The following is an 18,759-nucleotide window of genomic DNA, read 5'->3' on the forward strand; positions in this document are numbered from 1 at the left end:
GACACAGAAGAAAACAATGGCATGGCCCTCCTTCCTTATATCAAGGGCACTACAGACAAAATCAGCAAAATCCTCCATAAACACAATATCAAAACAGCCTTTTGCACCAACCAAAAAATAGCCAATATCCTCAGAAACCCCAAAGATAAAATCCAGTTGGAAAACCAAGGGGTCTATGAAATACCCTGCAAAGTCTGCCCAGCCACGTACATTGGACAAACAAACAGACGAATAAATGCACGTATCGCAGAACACAAGAATGCCGTCAAAAAAGAAGAAAAAACCTCCTCTCTTTTCCAACACATGAAAGAAACAGGACACGAAATTAATTTTGCAGATTCCAAATTGCTCTTTAACATGGAACATCACCACAAGAGAATAATCATGGAAGCCATCGAGATAGAGAAACACCCTCACAACATGAACAAGCGTGACGACACGTCCCGCCTGCCAGACATCTGGAAATTAGCCCTCCCCACAAAAACCGACACCAGGAACAGAGGCACACAGAACGCCATCACCTATCAACCACACCAGACCCAAACCCAGACCCTCTCCACAGATAAATTACAGACTCCATCCGGTAGCCAAACCATAGTGGCACCTCCGGATGCTGCACCCCCCTGCAATCCCTACACAGATCTGGCTGGCACAGGGCACAAAACCACAGCTCGCCCCTATACACGAAGCCAAGCCAGAGCACAACTCAGTGCAGTACAGCCATCTTCTCAGAAAAATCTCTTCACAAGCTCAAAAGGTCAAGACACGAAAGCTATAGCAACTAATCCACACTTAATGACCCACCTAAGTGGTACTCAGAATATCACTCAAGATATCACTCAAGATATCCCCCAAGTAATTAAGGAACAAAAGAAGAAAAGGCACAATAACCTGGGAACTTCTTCTCTGCACCACACCCCCTCAACAGTATTTATAGGAACTCAAACACTGAGATCCTGCTCTGTTCCAGTAACAAGAAGCCGAAAGCACCAGCCTGAAGATGACGAGTGAGACCTCGTCGAAACGTCGCCTAGACACCCCAACTCTTACACGGGAAGACACCCGAAGACACCAAAACCTACATTCCTGTACCCGTGAAAATCTACGAAAGCATATATATATATATATATACTTTCCATACACTCCAAACTCAGAATATAAAGACACATCTTGTGTTCAGCTCATCAGTAGTCCTCTCCTTTCCCCATCCTTAACCCACTGGTCTTGGTACAAAACACTCAGAGTCGGTTTCACACAAGCCAAGCCCTTCTCACTACGTGGTGCCCTCCCCTTCCCCGCAATCTCTCCTTCAGCTTCGCCAGAAGATCGATACGAAGTACAACCCCAAAACCACAGGTACTGCAGGAGGGCTGAATGCTGTGACTTCCACTCTGGACAAATCTCTCAATCTCAACTCATCCCATTGGTTGAACGGCACAGGAGGGATCACCCAAAGGAGACAAGGTGGTCATCTCAAGGGAGATGACCTTGCACTTCAAACCACCAACTTGACTTCCTTCTCTGGTCTCCTTTTCCTTTTTTTGCCAAGTGTCAAAGAGGCAAAACGATAATAATCTTCTTTTCAAATCCCCCCACACCCTAATATCCCTTGCTGTGCTTCTCGAGTAACTTCAGGCCTTCCTCGGCACACTCTCTTGGGATTTCTGGGGGACGGAGACCCATGTGGCTGTTGGGTTGAAGGCTGCTGTTGCCATGGTTCGCTCTCACTCAACAAACAGGTGCACCTCTGCTGGGTCCATGGTTGCAGGAGCTAATCAAATGCTTCCCTGTGCAATTAAAACAAAAGGGGAGGAGAGAGGACAAAAAATCAGAGCTTTGGGCTTTTTTTGTTGTGGTTGCACAGAGGGTCTGTTTCTGCTGCATTTGATTTCCGTTTCATTCTGTTCCAAGTGTGGCAAACAGCATGCGTCAGAGGAGAGCAGGGGAGGAGGGGGAGGCAGCCTCTAGCACTTGTCATCTTCTTCCGTATCACTGAGTACGTCGATGCCAGCCCCGCACATCACCCCCTGTGACGCCCCTCTCCTCCTCCTCCGGTAGTGCCCGTTTGGCATCTGCCAGCTGTGCCTCGAGCGAGGGCCTGCTGCAATGGTGTTGGAGCGGCCAAGGCTGGTGGCCACAGCAGCCTCAAAGGTGAGTGTCTCCTCCTCACCACAGTCTGAAGCGTGGGAGTCATCCTGGAGCATCAGGTAAGGCTCCGAGATATAGCGCTGAGGGGTCGAGAGAAGGCTCTGCTTTCCTTGTGGGGAGCTGGAAGACTCAGTCAAGCAGGTGTTGTTTGTCTCCAGAACCCCAGAAAGCAGGGGAGAGCCACCCTCGCTATCGTCAGGCTGTGGGGAGATGTCTCCACAGTGCTGCATCATAGCAGCATAGGAGATGAGGGGGCGTGGCTTTGGTGGAACCGGAGGGAGCTGGCGGCGGCTTCGCCTTGGAGTGCTGGTGTCAGATAGTGATGGTATGGAACTCTCGCTCAAGGAGCCAGTGCCCTGCAAAGAAGAAGAGAAGGGCCTATGAGGCAAAATACTTTTTATAACGGTAAAGAGCTTATGAGGGGGTCCAACTCTGCGAGGCCTGCAAGGCCACTTTCCCCAAATCACATCGGCCCACCCTTAAACTGACATCACTGATGACTGGGCATGAAGGGAGGGTTTAATCCTGCATTGGCTGTGCACCCTGTTCCATGTAGGGAACAAAACTGCACAGCCAAGGCAGCAGGATTTAACCCTGCTCATCAACTGATGTGCAGAGGTTAAAGCCCTTTGCAAAAGCGCTCTTTGAAGCAACTCCATGCCCCTCCTTTAAGTAAGCAGGTGGTTTGTGATGGGGGGGGGAGAGAAGAAAACTTCCTTGCCCCCACCCTCTGCCACCCAACCCCTTAAAGAAGAAGCACGGAGCTGCTTCAAAGTGTGCTTTTGCAAAGGGGTTTAAGGCATCAGTATACAGCGTACAAGATTATATTGTTTGGTGCGCTGTTGCTGTTGTTATTTGCTGTGAAGAGCTTCCTGGGTCACCATCTTAAGACTGTAGCATAACATAGGTAGCACTTCTACGACATCTCCTAACACCTTTTCCTTTCTCTCGGTATCTTGATACTAAATGCTTGCTCTGTGTTCTGTAATTTTTTTTAGATTGGGTGGTACTGTGGTCTAAACCACAGAGCCTAGGGCTTGCCAATCAGAAGGTTGGTGGTTCAAATCCCCGCGATGGGGTGAGCTCCCGTTGCCCGGTCCCTGCTCCTGCCAATATAGCAGTTCGAAAGCACGTCAAAGTGCAAGTAGATAAATAGGTACTGCTCCAGTGGGAAGGTAAACAGCGTTTCTATGCGCTGCTCTGGTTCGCCAGAAGTGACTTAGTCATGCTGGCCACATGACCTGGAAGCCATATGCTGGCTCCCTCAGCAAGTAGAGCAAGATGAGCGCCACAACCCCAGAGTCGTCCGCGACTGGACCTAATGGTCAGGGGTCCCTTTACCTTTAACCCTAACATTATGATAATGTTCCTGTTTGCCAGCAGTGCCAAACTACCTTTGAGTCTGTGAAAGTCTGCAAGATAACCTTCATGGTCCCTTCCAACTCTGTAATTCTATGATTCTAAGTGTTGGTTTATACACGCAAATTTATAACTTGATGACTGTATTCCCAAATGGTAGGAATCGGCCACTGCGGATCAAAGGACGAAGTGATCACATCACATCATCTCAAATACAAAGCTTGTAAGTGAAGTCATTTCACATATTCAAGCATGAATCACGAAGGGACGTATGGAATGCCTGCTCTTCAGTGTTTTAGCCAGATGTGCCTTCCTCCAGGGTCTGGCATTCCTATCCTCACCCCACTGTTTGCCCCCTAAATAGTCAGGTTTGGGGTCAGCTCCTTCCCATTTAGATTTTCCCCCTTCCCAAATACTTTTTGTACTCCTGCTGTTTCTCAGTGTTGCCCCATTTGTTGGCATTCCCTGGCCAAGGCTGCAATTGAAACGAGGGATGTGATACTGAGTGATGTACAGTGGTGCCCCGCAAAACGAATGCCTCGCAAGACGAAAAACCCGCTAGACGAAAGGGTTTTCCGTTTTTCGATGCGCTTCGCAAGACGAATTTCCCTATGGGCTTGCTTCGCAAGACGAAAACGTCTTGCAAGTCTTGCAATTTTTTTCGCTCCCCCCCCCTTTCTAAGCCGCTAAGCCGTTAATAGCCTTTTAGCCGCTAAGCCGCTAAGCCTTTAATAGCCGCTAAACCGCTAAACTGCTAATAGCGCTAATCCGCTAAGCCGCTAATAGGGTTGCTTCGCAAGACGAAAAAACCGCTAGACGAAGAGACTCGCGGAACGGATTATTTTCGTCTTGCGAGGCACCACTGTACAAGCACATGTGAACCGGCCCTAAATATTGGGAAGGGAACAGGCGTGTTTGCTTCATTTCTCTCTTACCTACATTATTTTGCAAGCTTCCCACTCACCTGTCTGTTGGGAGTTTGTGACCTGCCTTCACTGGGAGACCTGGACTGCTGTCGTTCTGGAGAGTCGCCATCTGCCTGTGGACTCCTTTCCTCTGAGTTGCAGCGGGAAATGTCTGGAGATAGTAGATGCTTGCGTTCCTTGGATCGGCCTCGCTCTCTGCCTCCTGACCGATGTGTGTCAGATCGATGGCCTACAGAGGACAAAGCCAGGCTTACAAGAAAGTAACATGAAGGTCCTCATTGATTTGTATTCAGCCCCAAACCAGTATCTAACAATTGTAGGATGTCTTCTTTATCCTTCTGAATAACCTTTGGACCTAGAAACCCTTTTCCTTTCCTTTTCCTCTGCAGCTTATCCAAAACATATCCTGCACACAGCCCTATTTTTTCAACCCTTTACCGTTTTGTGGTCTCCCCTTTTGTCAGATTCGCGGTAAGGAACTCAGGTTCAAATCACAACTCAGTTACGAAGTTCAAGCGCTGACCTCAGCCTTGTTGTTATTCCTCACACTTAGCACTTTTGCATGAGGACAAAACATGGAGGTGGAATGGAAGCGAGAGAACAATGCGTGCTATCTTGAGCTCCTTAGCCCAGGGGTGTCAAACTCAAATTCATCGGGGGCCGCATCAGCAGTTTGGTCACCCTCAAAGGGCCGGTTGTATCTGTAGGACTATGTGTCCACTCTTTAAAGTGGAGGTTTCCTGTGTAGAACGGCCAGCGCCGCTAGAGGGCAGACGTTCTCTGGCTTGTAGGCTGCCGCGCATGCGCTGAAGAGGCGGCTTTCTTGTGTCAAAAAAAAAAGCGCGAGAATAAAAGGTGAAGGCTGGCGGTCGTCGTCGGCTACACGGGCCACATGACGAGGTCTGGCGGGCCGGATTCGGCCCACGGGCCTTGTGTTTGACACCCGTGCCTTAGCCGAAAAGCTGAATTATATGCAATACGTTAATAAGAGTATTTCTTTTTCATTGTCTAATCCCAGCCATTCAAGGATCCTAAAGTAAACACGAGGCCATCATGGAGCCAATTACAGTGGGTTATGTGGAAAGGCCAGTCAGGGAAAATGAGAGACTCCATCAGGCAAGGCGTTCTTCCACCTGCTTTGCCCCATTTTCTCAATTTGCATTGTATTATTTTATGTACTGTGGCTTGCCATTGCTTTATTGATTATAGTTTAGAAATTATTTCTTGTAACTGTTGAGTGGATTTCTCTTTAACTTTTATATGCTGATATTATTATTTTGCATTATTCTAAAAATTGTTGAATGTTACTTTATTTGATGTAGGTTGCTTATTTTAAAGTTTTGTTTCATTATCACATTCTTGTATTGCATTAGATTGTTATAAGATGTACATTTTTTGTTTCTTCAGCTTGTAAACCGCCTTGAGTATTGTAAGACAGAAAGATGATATACAAATAAAAAATGGCGAATGGTGACTCTGAAAATTCGGTCCAGCTGTCTGTGCCAGAACATGTTGCTCTGGAAAACAGAGATGGACTAGGGATGCCTCCCAGACTCTTTTTTTTGGGGGGGGGAAGGGATTAAAGTGCACATTACTTGTGCAATTAAAGCGGATTAAAACAGCTTAGCAGGGAGAATCCACTTAAAAACACACAGAGAGATTTTTATTTTTTTCGCAGTCTGGAAAGTGTGGGGTGAATGAATGGTTAGAGGGAAGACATGTAAACGCTGTAGAAACAAGTTAGGATGAATGAAAGGTGAATGCTTGTTGTCCTACCCCCCCTTTTTCTTTTTATGAATGCTCATATAAAGTCATAACCAGATCAGGAGAAATACTCATACTCAGTGGGGACTAAACACCATGACTAGTTACCATGGGCTCATCCACGCTTATCCCATGCCTAGGAAGCACGAGGTTTTCCATTTCTCCCACTACTTCCCATAGAAACCTCAGTCTGCAGAAGAACCAACTGCCATTTGTTCCAATTTTGTGATAAACAGCGGGTTTCCCCGGTGGAAAAGCAGTGGTACTGAGGAGACCCCTGTATGTCTTGGTCTCTGGATTACTGCAATGCGCTCTACGTGGGGCTGCCTTTGAAGGTGACCCGGAAACTACAACTAATCCAGAACGCGGCAGCTAGACTGGTGACTGGGAGCGGCCGCAGAGACCACATAACTCCGGTCTTGAAAGACCTACATTGGCTCCCAGTACGTTTCCGAGCACAATTCAAAGTGTTGGTGCTGACCTTTAAAGCCCTAAACGGCCTTGGTCCAGTATATCTGAAGGAGCGTCTCCACCCCCATCGTTCTACCCGGACACTGAGGTCCAGCACCGAGGGCCTTCTGGCAGTTCCCTCACTGCGAGAAGCCAAGTTACAGGGAACCAGGCAGAGGGCCTTCTCGGTAGTGGCGCCCGCCCTGTGGAACGCCCTCCCACCAGATGTCAAAGAGAACAACAACTACCAGGCTTTTAGAAGACATCTGAAGGCAGCCCTGTTTCAGGAAGCTTTTAATGTTTGATGTATTATAGTATTTTAGTATTCTTTTGGAAGCTGCCCAGAGTGGCTGGGGAAGCCCAGCCAGATGGGCGGGGTATAAATAATAAATTATTATTATTATTATTATTATTATTATTATTATGCAAGCAGATTAGGACGAACCCTGAATAACAGGTGACCAGGAGACGCCTAATCCAGTGTCTCTTCAGCGATTGTGGTGGTGTGCGAGATCCCTGCACTGAACTGTTTTGAACCCGTGCAGAAATCAGAGCAGTGATTTTACAGGTGCATTTGTACCAGGGTGGATTTGATTGAAATCAAATTGATTTAAATCACTAGTCAGTAAGACTTGATTTAAATCACTTGTCAGTAAGACTTGATTTAAATCATTTTTTTTACAGAAAGACTCGTTCTTGCTGGTATAATCTTAATATTTACAACCAGAGGAAGGTTTCATTTTTGGAATGATAAATCTTCACAGTAGTTTTTACAGTTATATCAAAAATTACTGATTTGGTTATACTATTAGAAATACATAGACAGATAATTATGAAATGACTGTTTATATTTGGACAACTTTTCTGCTGTACTTTCTTGGAAGGAGAAAAATAATAATTTCCTTAATAACAACTTAAACAATTTATTTAACTAAAACATTATAGCATATGTATCCATGTTTGTTAACTGATGTGGTTAAACGATTTAAAAAAAACCCCAAAAACAGAGACTGAGTTTTAGCACACATGAAAAACTTAAAACAAATCCTTATTTCCTGATGAATAGCCTTTGGACTATAATGTAACTTAAATAGAAAGCTATCTTTAGAAAGATTTTTCCTGAGCTTAGCCTGCACTGGGAGCTGTGGGAGCAGAACAACAGACTGACAGCAACCATTGCACACTCCAGCACTGCAGGACTTCTTCACATCTACCTGAGGGAACAAGGCAGTTGTGTCAATTCTTCCCCCCTGAAATATACTCAGAGTCTTGTAGTGATTTCATGCTCTTTATTGCAGCTTGTAAAACAGTGATTGAATTGCCCCCCAAACCTCAGGCTTTTATATCCATTATTTACACAATGAGTCCTGTCTGATTGGCTGATTCTGCTTCCCTCCTGGAGCCTGATTGGTCTTTTCCTGCAGGCCAATCAGTTGTTGCATTCTACGATCCTACCAGCCTAATAGGCTGATTAACTTCCTCCTGGAGCCTGATTGGTCTTCTCCTGCAAGCCAATCAGTTGTTGAATTCTAGGATCCTACTTGCCTATTGTTCTAGGATCCAAGCTTAGTACATAACACCCCCACTTCTGCCACAGGGTTAAAAAGGTCAAAACGAAACAGCACCAAAAGCCTTATTTTCTTGCTACACCTGCTTGGTGCCAGAGTAACACGGCCTGAATAGTGGGTCATTTGCCACTTCTAAAATGGCAGATGAGGCCCATGTTCAAAGTGAGTATGGAACGGAAGTTGTGAAAACCAGAGGACAGACTTCCTAAGCATCCTTTTGTCTCGGGACCATATTTGCAAAGCTCCCCGTACAGCTTTTTGAAGGAGGTAATGTAGTTTTCATTTCCGCTCCCCTCGGTGCTGGCAGATCTGCCAATTTCCCCCTTGTTCAGCATAGCTTTGGAGAGAGCAGCGCTTTAGTATTGTTTCACCCTTGCCTAAACTTCTCAGCTCCCTTCTTTATGGCTGTACCAAGCTGCAGCATGCCTGCACCTAGATGCGCAGAATGTTGCAGCCCACCTCTTCTCACACATACAAAGAAGCAAGTCTGCAACACCCACAATCCTACGTACAGCAACCAAGGCTCTGCATTCATTTCATGAGCACGTTCCAAATGATACTTTGCTTGCCAAGCTCTCTTTGGTTTTACTCCAACGTGTCCTGGTCTTAAATTGGCTGCTTGCTGCTATCTTGTTTCCAAGACCCTTCTCTGCAAAATTTTTCTACTTCAGTATAAGCTGAACTCATCAGTTAGGAAAGCTGGGCATGCAAAATTAAAGTTGCATACCTTCAAATTTAAGTCTTCCGAAGGCATAAACTCAAGGAAGATGAGCTATCCCTTTAAATCGCAGCCGAAGCTTACCCCTGTGTGCTCAGTGAATTAATTGTAGCCAGAACTGAAATGTCTGCACAGTTGAACCGCCTGGAGGCGGTTGGAGGAAGGATGGTGGCTAATGGATTGAGGTTGAATCCTGATAAGACAGAAGTACTGTTTTTGGGGGACAGGGGGCAGGCTGGTGTGGAGGACTCTGGTCCTGAATGGGGTAACTGTGCCCCTGAGGTGCGCAGCCTGGGAGTCATTTTGGACTCACAGCTGTCCATGGAGGCGCAGGTCAGTTCTGTGTCCAGGGCAGCTGTTTACCAGCTCCATCTGGTTTGCAGGCTGAGACCCTCCCTGCCCGCAGACTGTCTCACCAGAGTGGTGCATACTCTAGTTATCTCTTGCTTGGACTACTGCAATGTGCTCTACGTGGGGCTACCTTTGAAGGCGACCCGGAAACTACAACTAATCCAGAATGTGGCAGCTAGACTGGTGACTGGGGGCGGCCGCCGAGCCTACATAACACCGGTCTTGAAAGACCTACATTGGCTCCCAGTACGTTTCTGAGCACAATTCAAAGTGTTGGTGTTGACCTTTAAAGCCCTAAACGGCCTCGGCCCAGTATACCTGAAGGAGCGTCTCCACCCCCATTGTTCTGCCCGGATGCTGAGGTCCAGCACTGAGGGCCTTCTGGCGGTTCCCTCATTGCGAGAAGCAAAGCTACAGGGAACCAGGCAGAGGGCCTTCTTGGTAGTGGCGCCCACCCTGTGAAACGCCCTACCACCAGATGTCAAAGAGAAAAACAACTACCTGACATTCAGAAGACATCTGACGGCAGCCCTGTTCAGGGAAGTTTTTAATGTGTGACATCTTAGTGTATTTTTGGTCTATTGCACCTTGAACTATTATAGAACTATTATAGAACAGAATTCACAATTGGCATTTGACAGTAACAATAAGGAGAGCAACAAGAGGTTATCTTGGCGGCGCCATCCTTAAAAAATATAATTAACAACTTGGACAAAACAATAAGGTAGACTTGCCAAAAATCTGCGGTTAATACAAAGTTTACAGGTGGCTCCCCACACTTTTGGCAACAGAATAATTCAGAAGGATTTGGCTGCAAATAATAAGATGGAATTCACCAGTGACAAACCTGCAATATCCACACACAAGAAATACGAATGTAACACATATACACAAAAGTGGGGAAGTGAAGAAAGACCACTTGGTACCTGCACTACAGAAAACAAGCTCTGTGAGGACTGGAAGTAAACTAGAAGAGACTCAGTGATGTAGATAACCATTTCGGGATGTGTTGAGCAAATGTTGTAGACAGCCAATTGTTCGGCTTTATTTAGTGGTAGCTAGGCACCAGCTAAATGACCGTGGAAAGCTGTATTTCATGGTGTGCACAACACTGTAAGATTTTGTAGAAAAAGATAGTAAAAATTGATTTAGCCTGTTAGGGGAATTTTCCGAGGAAGCTTGCCAAATTTCCTTTGACTTCACAAGCCAAGGTTAAAAATGGAGGTGTACCAAAAATGGGCATATTAGCTTCACAGTGTCCCAAATCTTTTTTTATGTTAAATATTGATAAGCACTCTGCACCTCCATTGTCAATGTGTTTCCTTTCCCTTGGACTGTGTCAGTTCCATATATCGGGTCCTCCCTTAAAGAGGGCACATATTGCGTTGAGACCTGGAAAACCGACACCCTGTGTTGTGGGTGGGTGCGATTGGTCAGCCACAACACCCGATTGGTAGGTCCCTCAAAGCTGGGTGCAATCTGGCCAATGGGATGCAGTCCAAATGGTTTGAGGGACCTATTTATTCCCATGCACGTGACCCAGAGCTTCCTCTTTCAGCGTGTGCATTCAGAACACCTGCCCACCTCTCCCTATTTTTAGAGCTTTGCGCTTGACCTTGCTATGCCGTTGTGTGTCATCTGTCGTTGGGACAGGGGCACAGCAGGAATTTTCCCCACTTGGCTGACTGGCTGTTGCCATTTGGGTTTCACCTGCTGCGTAGCAAATCGTCACAACTTGTAAGGTTGCGGATAGGCTCTGGTTCAGGTGGTAGGGATGGGAGAACACTCTCACCATCCCTATGTGAAGGGTATTCCGTTAAAGGAATCCAGGGACTCAGTGGTTTGGTCAACCCCTGAGAGGGGGTTGTGCCCGTGCCTGAGTCCAGGGGGACATTTGGGTGCGGAGATAGCCCATTCCCGGCTTTCCACTGATCCAGGTGTTCACCCTTGGCTGACCTATGCTGGAACCCTGGGTCAGCGCTATCTGCATGGCAGGGAGCTAGTCGAACCAGAGCCTATGCAACCAGTCACTTTCTGTAATCAATAAAGTTGTGGCCTAAATTCTGCCAAAAATCAAAACCAAAATTTGAGTCAAGTGTGAATATATTGGGGGGGGGGTCTGGGTCTGAAGATGCAAATGTAAAACACCTCTTACTACATCCCTTGGAAATGGCTTAGTTTCCCCAAGATCCAGCTAAAAGCAATTTCCCAGTGACGCTAACCCAGGGGTCATGGATTTTAGCAGGAGAGGAGTTTACCATGACATTCTCATTTCAGAAGTTAGCTATACAACCTGAGCAAATGTTAATGGGCCACATTCATTTTCTAATACAAAGATAACTCTTCTGGCCTTTACTGGGGAAGGAATTGAGATGATGTGATCTCAGAGTCTCCAGTCTTAAGTGTTACTACAAATCAATATATGACATTTTTTTTTTTAAAAAAGCTCCATCTCACTCCCGTTCCCATTTACCTGAATCTGTGTTGAGGCGCCTTGAAGACAGGTGCAGTGCAGAATGGTAACTGCGCCGGCGAGACTTGTAGGTGTTTTCGCTGCTCTTTTCCATGGAGAACTCATCTAACCAGGAGGTGTTCGTCCGCTTGTCTCGAATAGTAGAAAAGGAGCGTCTCATGGAGCCTGGATCTGTAACCACCTGGAAACGTATCCCATTGGGGGGGTGGGGGGTGGGCAGGATGGTTAGCAAGGGCCTGCTGTTGTTCAGGAGGCAGATTTGCTATTACCAGTTCAGAATATATAATGTCACAAGGATTTACCTAGTTTGGGAAAGTGTAAAGACACTTAACAGCAGATGGGTCTGGAGGATGGGTCTGGCTCCCACTGAATTTTGTGGCGGACATGTACTTCTCATTATAATTATGTTAACAGAATTAACATACTGGTAGAATGACAGCAACTGCCTCACTGATGTCCCAAGCTTCCTCGTAAGTAGTGACAGACTAGAATTTTAGATTTAAGGACTGAATAAGACTCTGTTCCCCCCAATTCCTGATGGCAACTACTGGAACTCATATCTGGCGAGTCTGTGTAGATCCATCTATTACAGGATGTCCTCAACTTACATGAATGGACCAGCTCCTGAAATCTGCTGTGTCAAATCACATCAGCACTACTGTTTCAGAGTCAGGCTGAAAACTTGCACAGAATCTGGACTTGGCAGGTAGAAATGGGTGGATATGGGAAATGCTATATTGTTAAGCAATAGCAGAGTATATTTTATCTACTGGGTGCTGCTAGTTCATTTCAAGTAACTCCTGAAACACTCTGGGCTCTCTCTTTTGAGGGAGGGCTGGGGTTGTCAATGGCAGAACAAAACTTAATGATTAAGGGGGGGGACTACATGGGAGTTTGAAAGGGGGAGTGTGAGCATCTTCGCCTTCCAATAGACTCTGCCATTTTCCTTATCTTAGAAAAGGAGTCTGGGCTCTGGACGGTTTGCTCTGATCTGCTCAAGAAGGCTGATCGCTAGTTGAAATTCTGCCTTGGAACAGAAATGGTATGTCCTCCTGCAAATACTGCTATTGCCAGCAACACCCAGTCGCTCCCAGTTTCAGATTATCTGTCTGGGTCTGTTTTGAATCTGCGGCCTGCTTTTCACTGAAATGATAAATGATAGTCTGAGTCCTACTATTTCAGTCGCTGGGGGACTGAATGCTTTCCCTCACTGAAAAATTCCCCGGGTGTACAAAACTGTCCTCTTTCCCTCTGACATGCTGGTTTCTATATCCTGGCTGTTTCTTTTGTATGAAGGAACGCTTAATTCACACGAGCGCACCCTTGCAGTCTGAAGCAAGGCAGCCCAGATATAGCTTCACCTGTGAGAATGAGGCCTTGAATTTGAATAATGTCAAATTCTCCATTTAATTCCCATAGCTATCATTAAAAAAACAAAAACAAAAACAAAACAAAACAAAACACCTCTTCTGGCAGTTTGCTCTTTCTCATTTATAAATCCAGTCCTTAATTTTCTGCTAGTAAAAACCTTCTGTTTTCCCACTCCTAATTCATTTACTCATCTTTGCCTTTTCACCAAGTCCATTCTTAGCCTACTTCCTGCCCCCTTTTCCCATTTGCTCCTAGGCTTATTTCATTACTTTTGAGATTCCCTTCCCACTGATTCATTCTACCCTTCCATCTGGAAGCTCCTGCCTTCCTGTAAAACTCTGGTTTTGCTTTCTATTGTTCTCCCTCCTGTGGGCTCAGCCAGCTGTTACTGGACGCCCCTCTCTGTGTCTAGAATCGAGGGGGGACGGCGACACTTTAGGGTGTGATTTTCTGGAACTGGAAATCATTGCACCAAGGGAGCAACAGCAGAACTCAGCTGTCAAGTTGCCATTGTTGTCAAGCACAGATTTCTCAGCAGAATGGCTGAAGGGTACAAAGTCCCCGCTTCCCTCACAATTTGCTTATGCAAGCACTGCCAGGCTGACACAACAGACGTTGACAACAACTTTTGCAAACAAGGGCCCTTCAAGCTGAGAGTGAGAGTTTAATTACCGCAAAGGAGCATAGGCTTAAGATTACAAACCTGGGAAAGTGTGCATCTCTCTGTTAATCAAAAATGATTACGAGACGGACAGACGGGGAAAAACGAACCCTGGCTCAACAGACAAAGAGATGAAGTATGGCCAAGACTGATCAGAACAGAATGCTTGGTGGCAGCCATGTAGACAAGTGTCTTAGGACAATGGGAATAGATTTGAAAGAGGTGGCGGCTATGCCAAGAAAATAAATAAATACTTTCCGGGTGGGAGAAGGGCTCTTCCAAACTGTCGCCATTCTTGCTGCCACCAGCAACAGTCTTGGTTGAAGGAGAGCAGGAAGGTGGTTTTCCGCAAAGCACAAACCTACTCCGTTTCACTGCAGTCTTGGAAGAAGGTGGCAGGAAGGATTAGTGTGAAAGCTTTGCCTCATGGTAGCCTTGGACAAGTTACTAATTCTGCATTCCAGTTCTCCATCTGCAAAGTGGGCGGTTAGAGAGTATATTCCCTGTCTCGGTGGGACACTGCAGAGCGTTCCAACTCTTTTGTCAAAGGGGATGGAGGTCTGCCTCATAGGCAGCCAACTCAAATGACACCAGTGACAGATTTTAGCCTATGCACCCTAAAGCTAAGCATCAGCCTCCTGTGGGAAAGGTTCATGCATCTCACGTCATGCTATATTCCTGTTTGTTCAGTCATTGTTTCACTTGCTTTTACCTGGGGATCCACAGTCAGGCGTGGCATGGAAGAGGCCCTCCCAGATACAGCTCGTTCCTGAGTATCCACCGGGAGGTAGCTGCCACAGTTAGAGGGCTGCACTCTTTTAAACTCTCTAACCTCTGGCTCCTGGAAATAAACACACAGCCAAGCTCATGGGGTTTTGCTTGATCACATAGGTTGCCATCTGCTGCCAATGACTTTTCCATCAGTGCATTAGGAATGGCTTTGGAAGTGTACTTAAAACACAGTGCTTTATGCTGGCAAGAAAGGGAACAGGAGACTGAAATCCTAAGCACGTTGGGACTCACTAGCAAGCAAGGAAGTGCGCTTAGGAATATTTAACAGTAATTGTTCTTTGATTGGAAAACAGGTGCGTTGGTTTCAGTCTATCTGAGTGTGGAAATCCAGCACAGCTTTTTCTTCCTATTGGATGGTGTGTGGTTTTTTTGGACATCAGTTTGGATTTAAATCAATGACATTCAAAGGGAACCACTGGGCTGGATTTCTGTGCCTTTCTGGTTTATCTCCAGCTGCAATTCTCAAAGCACTTTCACTGGCAGAAATGCTCTTGATGCCAGATATATGCACTCTGTGGGCTCTGTTTTTTTATTTTTTTAAAGCCCAGCAGATTATGTGTGTTTCTCTCTATTTGATCAATTAGTAACGACTTTTCTGGACATGCACAAAATGTTGGGATATTTTTGTTTGATGCCCATTTTCATTATTTCTCTTTTTGTTAGGGGCAATAATGATAAATAATATAATTATTTTATTGGGTGGGGGGGGGAGATCAGGGAACAGTGGCTCAGATTGCATGCAACCACTGTTTAGCCTTGTGAGGGTGAGCGACAGCGTGTCCTCGGTTCACATGTTACACCTTTCCTCCCCCCAGCATGGCTGCAGTGGGGAGACTGAAAGCTTCAGCTTCCATTTTAGATAAACCATAGTTTAACATGTCATCCAATCCTTAAACTATAGTTAATCTTAACTATAGTGAGAACAAGCCAGAATCACAAACTATGGTTTGAAGTAGGCCTGTTTCCATAAACCATGGTTAGGATTCCATAAACCATGGTTAAGATTAACCACAGTCCAGGATTCCATAAACCATGGTTAAGATTAACCACATTTTTCCAGGTTCAGACGACACGGTAAGATCATCGAAAAGAGAAGGGACACCATCTGAATTCCTTCTTGAAGCCTAAGGTTCACCTAGCCTTATACAAACCAGCCCAGTATGTCACTAGTAGGAGTGACATCACACAGAAGAGTCTGGCAAAAGATTGCCTGCAGTTTCTTGTTTCAGGCTGAAGTGGGAAAGAGCACGAGGATGCACACTGTATGTTTCGTGTGTGATACAAACTTTACACTCTGAGAAGCACACAGAGCAGACTGGAGAGGCACACTTATATAGCACTGAAGTGCAACAAGTGTCATGGGTGGCACACAGATGTGCACACACGCACAACCATATACACACACACAGACACTAGTGCTGCCGACTGAAAAGTTGAGTGTATGTTTGGGTCAGAGGCATATGTTCACATTTGTGTGATGTGACTAAACAGTTTAGTTTTGCAGCATGGACACCAGCAGTGAGACATGATGAACACAAACCCAGAAGCACTGGATACTGTTGGTTTTTTTTAACCCTGGGTAAACCACCTGATGAAATGACTACAGAATGAGAGGAAACCAACCTGTGAAAAGACCGGCATTATCAACAGTTTCAATGAACAATGAATTTTTTTAAAACTAGCTTAAGCCAGAAGTAACCACTGATAGCATCCCAAAGATCTGACTTGATTATTAATCGGTAGTTTGCATACATTTTGCATTTCTAAACTTCTGCAAAACATGTCTGTCCGTAGCCAAAGGATTAACAGTTGCGAGAATGATTGTACCTTCCAGTAGGGCTTATCCATTCACTGATTCCCTAGTTGCTAGAATTGTCACTGAACATTCATTAAGGTTAAAAGTCTCTTAGAATCTCTAAGAAACAGTTGAAAGCAACAGTTTTATGTGTTTTTATAATTGTATATTCTATTGTTGTAACCTGCGCCGAGGCCTTATGGAGAAGGGCAGGGAAATAATCCAATGAATATGAATAAGTATAAAATAGTGTTGAAGGAACCCCTGCTTTTGAAAAGAAAAACCTGTCTGATTGCACATAGTGCACAGATACAGTGCTACCTCTGGTTACGAACTTAATTCATTCCGGAGGTCCGTTCTTAAGCTAAAACCATTCCTATTCCTGAGGCTCACTTTCGCTAATGGGGCCTCCCACTGCATGCACGCCTCTGGTGCGCAATTTCTGTTCACATCCTGGGGCAAAGTTCACAGCCAGGAGCAGCTACTTCCAGATTAGCAGAGTTTGTAACCTGAAGCGTTCATAACCAGAAGCGTTCGGAACCAGAGGTACCACTGTACCATGTTTTATTTGGGTTTGGCAGAGGAAGGAAAGGCAACACCCAGCGATGTTCAAGCTTTTGAATACATTTCAGATTAAAAGAAGGACAAAGCACTATATTTTGTGAGCATCTGTTGTTACTTTTGTATACCTCATGAGAACCATAGTAAAGATAACCATTTAGTACCCTGATTCCTATCGGGAACAGACAAGAGGTCCTGCCTACCAGAAATCTCCTTTCTAGGTGGTTGTAGGACAGTGGCAAACTCTGATGGCTGAGTGTGTTCATTAGGCCTATCATAGTTGTGCAGCTATGACATCAGCACCCCTTGATAGGTCTATAATAGGAGAGACAAGGAGTGGATATTTCCCAGACGAATACCGTTGCTCAGGTAGACAACAGAGCCTTGCCTGGCGTACAGAGAAGTTCACTCTTCTTCTTGTAAAACCTGCCCAATATTCAGGGCTGATCCTGGTTGTACTCTGTAGTCTAATCTTCTTCAAGTCAGCTGCTCTTGGCTTCCCAATGATCCTATCAGAGACGAATCCAGGAATGGCGGCTCATGTTCCCAACAATCATCACAGGTCTCCTCCTTTTCTCTAACTGAAACGGCACCCTTGCCGTTCAACAAGAATGGCTCAGGATGTGACCAGACAGAATTTTGAGGAACTCGTATCTTTTTTTTATCCTCTTGAGGTGGATATAAATAAACAAAGGGGAGGGAATTAAACCTGGCCCAGTTTCAATACAACACCCCACGGCGTGGCTTTTGGAAAGACTGGGAGAATATTTCCTAGGAATAATGGTCTAGAAGGAGAGAAGAGGTAAGATTAGTAAAGCCGTCTATATAGGCAAGCACATTGATGCTTGGACCCCAGACGGCACCCCAAAGTGCCAGGATTTCACATGAAGCAGTGCAGAAAGCCACTTCCGCCCTTTGGAGGAGGTGGAGTTGCAGGCTTCACGGCCCCAATGCGTGATTGTGGGGATTCCTGGCTGCGTCACCTCCTGGCCAGCCAATCAGCTGGCTCTGGGGGTGTGGTCTGCCCTATTTAAACCAGGACCTGGCCGGGGATCTCCCTCTTTGCTGTCTGCCAGCTGTTCCTGTTTTCCCCACCCTCCCATCCTATAAGATTTTCGTTCTTTGACCTTGCTATGGACCTCGGTTGGTCACCGTTGAGGGGCCTGGTAGGAATTTTTCCACTTGGCAAATTGGCACCAGCCACTTGGTTTTTGCCTACCATGTAGCAAACCCTCACAACTTTCTTGGTATTGGCAGTTAGGCATTGGTATTGCTCTGTAGATGGAAGAGGGGAGGTAGCGCCATCACCTGCCCCGTATATTGAAGGGTAGCCTGACAAATGATTCCAGGGGGTGTGGCCCTGTCCGAAGCCTATGGAGGTGAGGGCCTAAGGCACGCCCCCAATCGGTGACCCCGGGGGAGTTCCTAGTTGATGTGCATCAGCTGGACTCCCCCTACTGGTGGTTAACCCTTCCTGGACTTCAAGCGGAGGGGCTGAAGTCAGATATAGTTGGTTAGGACCAATGCCTAAGCCAATACCGCTCATCAGTGGTGTAGCGTGGGTTGTCAGCACCCGGGGCAAGGCAAGTAATTTGCGCCCAACCCGTGGATTTGCGCCCCCTAACCCGTGGATTTGCGCCCCCTAACCCGTGGATTTGCGCCCCCTAACCCTAACCCCCAGATGTTGCGCCCGGTGCGGCCGGCCCCCCCTGCACCCCCCACGCTACGCCACTGCCGCTCATCACCTGTAACCAATAATGATGTGGCCTTATTTAGCCCATTAACCTTAATAATTGTGTCATGTGTCATTATTTCCACTGGG

At 46.1% G+C, this 18,759-nt stretch overlaps 1 protein-coding gene across 1 annotated transcript in view; it reads right to left on the minus strand.

Annotated features, from left to right (window-relative positions):
- Nucleotides 1-1,530: 1,530 nt before the first annotated feature.
- The window catches only part of CACNA1E (calcium voltage-gated channel subunit alpha1 E), a 497,143-nt gene continuing 479,914 nt past the window's right edge, over nt 1,531-18,759 (minus strand). The window contains 4 exon segments of the mRNA XM_081194559.1: nt 1,531-2,504; nt 4,472-4,662; nt 11,758-11,938; nt 14,502-14,630. Of these exon segments, the coding sequence (XP_081050685.1) occupies nt 1,965-2,504; nt 4,472-4,662; nt 11,758-11,938; nt 14,502-14,630 (1,041 nt within the window). The 3' untranslated portion in view covers nt 1,531-1,964.

Source organism: Podarcis bocagei (genome assembly GCF_964188305.1).
Source record: "Podarcis bocagei genome assembly, chromosome: 5".
NCBI lineage: Eukaryota > Metazoa > Chordata > Lepidosauria > Squamata > Lacertidae > Podarcis > Podarcis bocagei.